Genomic DNA, 8,794 nt, shown 5'->3' with positions numbered 1-8,794 from the left:
TTGGCTAATAAGTTAAATTTGGGCCGCTTGAATTAAAAGTTTAACACAATCTAAAATTGAAACAGGGGATAATTAAGATGGACCAATAGAAAAAAACGGGAGATCAGTTTTATGGTCAGGTTCAGTTATAAAAGCTGGTTTAATTTTATGGTGTTCACTTTTAATATCAAAGCGTTATTTTTTTGTTGTCTTATACTTGTAGGTATAATTGAGGCGGATTTAAATTATTAGTTGCTACAATCTGCTATATTTACAGCTACTAACCTATCCCTTGTCCAAAATCAACACCAGGTACTTGTAGCATTGTTTTTGTGTAGTGTTGCAACCATGAGGTCGATTCAACCTAATGCAAAATTTGAAGACTACAAATTATCAACCCTAGACACGAACAGATGGAAATATTGAAATTTATATTGCACCCAAACTGAAATTGATATATGTAGGTAGTCCGTGAGGATTGAGGACGTGTGATGACTCGGGATTTTATGTTGCTAATTGTTTCTTTTGTTGCTTTTAATTTTTTTGTTGAATGTTACAAGAGTTTATGTTGGATAATGTTATAACTTATTTATGTTTAGTGATTTCGTTATGAACAAGCTTATTTAATATAATGAATTTTTATTTCTTTCAATATTTATATTTCCATAACCGTACATATCGTAAAATTGTGTGTGGACGTTTAAAAAAGGGTTGTATAATATGATCTGTCAGGACTTCGAATTTTTGTCCTATTAAACGTTAGAACTTTGTAAAAGTGTCATAATATGTTTTTAGGACGTTTAAGTTGTTCATAGACATATTATGCGACCATAAAATTTAGTTTCATAATCTTGTTTGGGATATTAGGACCCTTTTCTTGGTACTATAATGTTACATCATAAGGGTCCTATAAATTAATTTTTATGGATGCCTGTATGTGTATCAAAAGATTAAAGGTTGGTTAGCACATGTTAAAACATTAAAAAAGTGTCCTAATATGTTTTTATTGGGACGCTTTTAGGTTGTTAATGGATATATTATGCAACCATAAAATTGGTTTCATAATCTTATTTGGGATATCAGGACGCCTTTTAAGTTATGATAGTACTTATTACGACCCCTTTATATGAAACACTTTTCTCGTTGGTCCTATTAAATGAAAGGTCCTATAAAATATCATTTTAGGACGCTTTTGTGCGTACTAAAAAGCCCTTTTTTTTGTTGTAGTGCTAGTTTGGATTTCTTGTTGGATAAGACGCAAACCCTAGTTCAATCTATATTTAAACAACTCTATGTACTTGTAATTTACCACACATGAACGTAGGTCAGTTTAGACCGAACCACGTTAAATCCTCGTGTTCGTTATTGCTTTCGTGTTTGTGTTCGGTTCGTGTGTGTGTTTAATCCTAACAAGTGGTATCAAGAGCTTAGGTTCGGATCACACGAAGAACACGACCAGTTGAGCATCGCATCACCACCGTTTGACCGCCACTAGAACAATCGCTGATCAGCACGTCAACGTTCAGTCTCAGCCGTGTATTGTTTCGGGCAGATTTTAGTCGACAAAACTGAAGAGGAAGACCAGCCTCTAGATCTCATCGCCGTTCATATAAGGTTGTCGTGATTAGTTAGCTGGCAGTAGGGTTTGCAAGAAACACGTCTTTTTTTTAACATATAAGGTTGTAGACTAGAAGTATAGTCTTGGTCTTTTATCAGATTCTTTTTTACCTTGGGGTTTTAATTTTGAATTTGGGTTCTAGACTTCTCGTTGCCCATATTACGAAGATCAAGTTGTTTTGGGTGGCTGAAAACTCTTGTGGGGCTTCATAAGTTTCTATTTAGCAAAGGTTGAGTTAAGAACGAGCCAATCAAGATCCTATTTTTGAAGAACAGTTGTCATATCAGAAGAAACAATTTAAAGAAACCGAAAACCAGTGCCAACCGCATTTGTTAGGTTTTATTGTTTCCGTTTAAAGTTTTTGTTTATGATTTTCAGTTCGTTATTCCATTGCGTTTAAATAGGTTGATTGTTTAATAGAGCTTAGTAGAACATCCGTTAAGTTCAGGCCCGTGTCATTGTTGTGTCTGTCTCTATTTTTATCCAGGTTTTCGTTTAGTCATTGTTATGGCAGAAGACGAAAGGTTTCGATACAGAAGTTTGATGAACAGAAATTTGGTTGGTGGAAGATGCAAATTGAAGCGCTACTTTGTCAGAAAGACTTGGATGTAGTGTTTGAGGATGAAAAACCAGAAAAGTTGTCAGAAGCAGATTGGAAGAAGTTAGACAAGAAATCTAGGGCTTGTATTACTTTGTCGTTGTCGGAAGATGTGGCGTTTAACGTCATGAAAGAAACCACATCCCGTGGTATGATGGAGGCACTATCCAACATGTATGAGAAGCCTTTGGAGCGAATAAGGTCTGTCTTATCATAGTGCTAGTGAGCTAGTGACAACTCGAATGAAAGAGGGTGGGTTAGTGACAACGCATATTAATAATCTTTACTCGAATCTCTCTCGCTTAGTGTCAGTAAACATTAAATTTGATGATGAAGTTCAAGGTCTTTTGTTGTATCCTCTTTGCCCGACAATTGGTCGCAAACAGTGACTGCGGTTTGTAGTTCGTCCACAAAAATTACTTTTGATGGGATTCGAGATTTGATTATTGGTGAAGATTCAAGACGCAGAAGTTCAGGTGAATCATTGAGTAATATATTAGTCACATAAGGTAGAGGTAGGGGAAAACAACGAGGCAGTGGGAATAGGAAGAGGAGTCAGTCTAAGACTCGTAAAGGTATTGAATGCTGAGGTTGTAAAGAGAATGGACACTTTAGGAATCAATGTCTAAATGATAAGAATGAAAAGAAAGAAGTCAACATTGCAGAAGAATTCCCAGATGATGAGTTTTTAGTTCTTAGTGTTGAGAGTAATGTTGATGCTTGGGTGATGGATTCTGATACATCGTTTCATGTCACTCACTGTAGTGAAACAATTAAGAAACTAAAGTTTGGAGATTTTGGAAAGGTTCGACTTGTGAACGATGATATTCTAGAGGTTACGGGTATGGGAGATGTTGATTTAATAACTTCAGTTGGTACTTCTTGGACTTTGAAAGATGTTATGGTTATTCCAAGTTTGAAGAAACATTTGATTTCAGTTGGGTAGTTGGATGACCAGGGACACGATGTTAAGTTAGAGAATGGGCAGTGGAAAGTAGTCAAAAGGGAATCTCGTGGTTGCTCGTGGCAAGAAAATGGGTTCGTTGTATATGGTCAATATGTCACTGAAAGGAGTGGATCCGGTTTTGGTGAAAGATAAAGTCCGGTTCATAGGATCTCGTGGGTAGAAGAAGGTTCATTTTGCAAGTAACAAACCCAGAGCCAAAGTGAAGATCCAGGATGAACAATCTAGGAAGGTTAAATCAGTTGGTGGACATCATGATGGTGGGAGCATAGGTCGTGTTTCGGTTATAGTTACAGGTTGACCGCGGATTAAGAAAACCAGTATTCCAGCTGTAAAAGTCTCTTAATTGGATTACTTGCTGAATATGGAGAGAGTTTATTCTCAGGGTATCTCGGATCGATAGTTTGTTTCAGTGGGAGCCGGTAGAGACAGGAACAGGTCAGGGCAGTTTTAGCCGTGACTGACGTGTTGGAGCTCCGAGGAGCTTCAACGGGCCTTCAGGTTAATTAATGAGAAGGCAGTGCAACTAGAAGATGCTTATATTACAGGAGTACGATCAGGAGTGCAGACGAGAGTACTCAAGGCCTCCGAGTGGGTGATTGTTGGGTTTGTAGGCCTTTTGTTTGGCCTGGTTTATTAGTTGAAGTCCAAAGGGCAGATGGGTGTAGGGGGCAAGGTCACAGAGGTAGTCGAGTTCGAGGGAGCCGAAGAACACATCTATGGATCAAGAAAAGTTCTGGGGAGATTAAGGCCAAGATGGTTGTGAAAACCGAGAAGGTCAAGTTCATGGTTGTGAAACATGCTCGGAGTTGAAGAGCCACCTATTTCGAGTCGGAAATTAAGGGGTGATTATTGGAAGTAATTTCCTACTTAATAGGCCTGTCACGTGTAGGTGACCGGTTGGACCTATTGGGCTCGTGGGATTCATTGATGATGTAATGAGTTTATGGTGCAATTTTGGTTTTATAATATTTGGTAATGTCTTGACTAGCAAGTTAGGTTAGTCTATATAAACCGAGTTATAGTTAGACAATAGAGATTATGAGTTTGGTGTAACCGAGTTAGAATTTATCAAGAGTCAAACCGAGTTAGGGTTTGAGAGATTTGTAATCAGTTTTTAAAGTTATATTTTCTGATTAATATAAACAAGAATTATTCGTTTATTTTGTGTGCTGACTATCGATCCGGGACTTGACTATTTAAGTAAAGTTTAAGGGTAATATCTATTAAGGTCAAATCTCGATATAACATAACTTTCATTTCTCAAAATAAATAAAAAAAATATCTGGGCAGGTATAACCATACAAGAGTCGGCCACCTGTATCCATAAAAACCCTAATTTGTTCGTACCATTTGTACACTTGCCTCGGCTTATCGGAATTCAGAAACCTCATCTTGTTCACCGTAATGTGAGTTTATCTTTCATTTCCCAAATTACTTCATGAGTTTATAGATTCTGATATCTTTTGCTCTATATTGATAAGCAACACTTCACAAATTTATACATGTTTTTCATTGATTTAAAATTGTTGTGATTTTTAAACATGTTTTTGAATATGTGTTTCTTGCAAATTGTTAGTCTGATTGAATTGACAGACTTTTGTTTCAATTTCGAACTTCTAGGATCGGATCTGTTAGTTTATATACTCACTTAATGTTATGTATCCATTGCTTGGCTATAGTTCTATGATCTTGTCTTGCTGTTTAAAATATTGTGATATATTTATACGGATTCTGATACGTACCTTTTTTCCTACACACTTCATGAATTTATAAACGCTTTTCATTGATTTGCAAGTTCTGATATCTTTTGCCAATCACATGTTGCCTGAATATTGTTAGACTGACTGGATTGAGGTTGATTAAAAAATTTGTGATTAATACATATCAAGATATATTTTTGCCTTATATTGATTATTGACCCTTGATTCGGTCCATTACTCTGCTATAAACCACTTGCTCTTTTGTTGCTGCAAATTGTACGTTAGGGTGATTGAATTGAGGTTCATGAAAAGTGTTTATTTGGATAGATTGTGATATTTAATGTTATAAAATCGAATTGAGGTTTATTTCTATGCCAAACGCATGTACTCGTCTTGCTTTTGAACTTGAGGTTGCTGAACTAAGGTGTTTGATTATAAATCTGATAAGAAAGTGTTATTATAATATAATCGATTGGTTTTACATGTTTGTATTGCTTTGTGAATGTTAAAGTAACGATGACATCAAAATCAAATGGACAAAAAAGCAAGACGTTGAAGGCCGTGGTTCGGAAACCCAAACAACCACGGCAAGATAAAAAAGCAGCAAGAAACTGGTTGGAGCTTCCATCTGACATAATGGTGAACATACTCCAAAGGGTTGGTGTGGATGACATACTTCATAACGCCCAAAAAGTATGCACAGCCTGGCGTGAAATCTACAAAGACCCTGCTATGTGGAGGGTCGTTTGTATGGACAAATTTTCCGCTAAATTCAGAGGTGTGCGCAAATGTTCGCAGATGTGTAAGCATGTTGTCGATATAAGCCAAGGCCAATTGGTCGACTTAACCCTCATTGGTTTTTGCCATGACGAGCTTCTTCAATATATTGCTGATAGGTATGCAATCACATGGATTTGTTAACATCTTGCAATATAAAACTTTTCATTTACAGTTTTTCTATAAGCAAAATGTAACGAAAGCTCAAATGCTTATACTATTATGGTTGATAAATTATTTCGTTTATAAAAAGTATGTCTTGCAACTTTTTCCAAACTTGTTTTGCTAGTTAGAGAGTGTTTGGTATTTTTAATGTAACTAGAAGGTGTGTGTAATAGTTGACATTTGGACTAATTTTTTATTCATATGTATAATCTAGGGTTTGTTAGCAGTATCAGGTCTTAAGATTGATAATTACCATACGGGACTGGATCTGCTAATACTTTTTGTTAGAAAATATCTGATAAGTTTCTGTTTTCCCTTCTATTCACAGATCAAGTCAGCTTAGACGTTTAGAACTCGTATACTCTATTTCTAATATAGATGGCATCATGGCTGAAGCTTTCAAGAAGTTATCATCATTGGAAGAACTCAGCCTTGTAAGAACAATGGTTAAGAAAGTGAATATTGAAGATGTTGGACGTCATTACCCCCTGCTAAAGACACTGAAACTGAACGAAGAGGGATTTAGATTCAGGGAAACTATGGATGGTGCGGATTTTCAGAATGAGATTGCCTTAGCAATTGCGGAAAACCTACCTCAGTTGACTCACCTTGAACTCATTGGTAACTGCATACAGAACATTGGGTTGGAGGCGATTCTGGATGGCTGTTGTCACCTTGAATCGCTTGATTTGCGTGGGTGCAGGGGACTTGATCTAACATGGGACTTAGGGAAAAGATATTCACAACTGATTAAGTATCTGAGACTTCCTCATGAGTCTTTTAAACCCTATGATGATGTGGAAGTGAATAGGGCGCTGTATGCTTTGCTCATGGTGATGGAACCTTAGTAAGTTGTACGCGATTCTGCTGATGATTTCTCAAATTTTAGGAAACTTGGGTAACTTCTAAGGATGCTTGTTCTGGGAATTAATATGCATTTCTTATGACTGGTTTGATTGTGGTTGTTCAAAGAATAGGTTATTTAACAATGTGAAACTGTCGTTTAGTTTATGCATATTTTCTGCTCTTACTATTATTTATTATTTTTCTATACATGATCAACGGTAGTTTGTCGCTTCAATGAAAATTATATTTGTATGTTTAAACTGGATGCTCAATTGACCAGTTTGAGATTTGTATTGTTTGATTCACCGTATGCCTAAAAAAGAACTAGGTCTTTTTCTTCATGTCCATATTGCAACCTAGGTATTTTTTTTCTTCCTTTTGTGTGTTTTTAATTAGTGACTGTATATGCAACAAAAAAAATCAGTATATATATTGCGACTCGATCTTGACAGGAAATTTAGTGATGGAACTTATTTCACTCATTGTTTTGCTATTTCTTTTGTCATTGATTTTTTTTATTCACCAATAAGTAATAATGTGACAAATTTATTTTGGTTGCGGATTCGGTGTATTACGATTGTGTTTGTCGGTCTCCAGTTTGAGTCATGTCATCAGCTCATTAATGTAACATCCCGTTTTCTAGTTTCGGTTAATAAATGAATATACGAGTTATTATGAGTCGGGATAGTGTTGGGTAAACGGATATGAGTTATGGACTTGAGTTAGGAAAGAAAGAAGGAAAGACCATGGGCTTAAGCCCATGATCCATAAATATATAAACCATTAATCACCATTTAATCCTCATTGTCACATATTCCTTACACCACCAAAACACACACTTAAGCTTCTCTCTAGTTCTCTCATTTCTCTCTAGCCGAAACCAAGAAAGAATCTGAGCACCGACCCGAGGTAATGATAGTATGTTGATGTTTTAGCTTAAACCCGTTAGATATATTCACGAAATGACGATCCGACACCGTTAAACCGTTTAGTCACGAGATCCGGGTGGAATCGGGTATAAACCGAACCTATGATGAGCTTAGGGGTCACCCTAGCTCTGGATCGAACGGGACGAAAAACGGTGAAAAACGAATTAAAACTCATTTTTCCGGCGAATCCGTGGTTTTCAGGCGGCTTTCCGGCAATGACGGCGCCGCAAAAGTGTACGAGGATAATAAATATGTCGGGGAATGTTCCCTGACACTCTGACCTAACCCTAGTTCGCTATGGGAACTTAACGAATTGAAAGGTAATTCGTTAGCGGAGAGCACAACGAACTAGCTGTAGTTCGTCTCTAATTCGTTAGGGAAAAAGGGTAACGAATTACCCTTGATTCGTTGTGACCAGTACGTTAAGGGAGATAACGAATTAGATGGACTAATTTGTTATATGGACTGGTTTGCTATGGAACTGATTCTTTAAGGAGTCCAGTTCTCTATAAGGTCCAATTCGTCATAAGGACCAGTTCGTTATGAGGACTAATTCGTTACAAAGCCAGATTCATTATAATAGTTAATTCGTTATGAATTCCCATTCGCTAAGGACTTAATAACGAATCAGAACTTTGAAAGAACGACAGAACAGTCCCTGGACTTAGAAAAAGAATGAATTAATTACAATTGAGCCCTTGAACCTTTTAAGTTAGTAAATTAATAATGATTCAAGATTCTAATGGAAAATGTGTTAAGACAGTTAGTGGAAATAAAATTTTTCCAAGCTGACCTGGCAGCTCGACCCCAGCCAGGGGCTCTGCCCCTTGGACCCTGCTAGGGGCTGCCGCCCTAGACCCCGCTGCCAGGGGCGCAGCCCCCGGACCCCGTTCGTTGTGGGTTATATAAAGATTGAAATGCGATATGAGTAGTATAGCTAAATTGATACATGTAAATATTATACAGTAAGCCGTGCACAGCTCAAGAAAGGAATAACTATAAACGGTGAACGTAACCGACTTCAGGTGACTTTCTAGACCCATTCCTTGTTATGTTTTTGGGGCTGTGTGCATACTCGATGTGATTAGTTAATACACTTATCCTAAGTGATAAGTGTATGCCATATAGGTATTATGTGAAATGTATGAATGGTTTCTTGTCGATACATGAACGATCTTCGGAATTGCATGTATTGCCAGGAAATTGTTGATGTTA

General features: G+C 37.0%; 1 protein-coding gene across 1 annotated transcript; it reads left to right on the top strand.

Annotated features, from left to right (window-relative positions):
- The first annotated feature begins 4,944 nt into the window (after nucleotides 1-4,944).
- Nucleotides 4,945-6,759, top strand: LOC143597750 (putative F-box/LRR-repeat protein 23). The gene is made up of 2 exons (XM_077076162.1): nucleotides 4,945-5,758; nucleotides 6,133-6,759. Exons 1-2 carry the CDS (start codon nucleotides 5,379-5,381, stop codon nucleotides 6,650-6,652), a joined length of 900 nt encoding a protein of 299 aa, XP_076932277.1. The 5' UTR covers nucleotides 4,945-5,378; the 3' UTR covers nucleotides 6,653-6,759.
- The last annotated feature ends 2,035 nt before the right edge of the window (nucleotides 6,760-8,794 follow it).

Source organism: Bidens hawaiensis, unplaced genomic scaffold (genome assembly GCF_021521415.1).
Source record: "Bidens hawaiensis isolate Kalapana, Puna unplaced genomic scaffold, B.hawaiensis_p1.1 tig00048980_1, whole genome shotgun sequence".
NCBI classification, from domain to species: Eukaryota; Viridiplantae; Streptophyta; class Magnoliopsida; order Asterales; family Asteraceae; genus Bidens; species Bidens hawaiensis.
Note: the sequence above shows the minus strand (reverse complement) of the source record. Positions and strands in the feature narration are given on the sequence as shown.

Coding starts and splice junctions, on each gene's coding strand:
- LOC143597750 (XM_077076162.1), top strand. CDS start 5,379: ATGACATCAAAATCAAATGGACAAAAAAGCAAGACGTTGAAGGCCGTG. Junction 5,759..6,132: donor CTTCAATATATTGCTGATAG/GTATGCAATCAC, acceptor TTCTATTCACAG/ATCAAGTCAGCTTAGACGTT.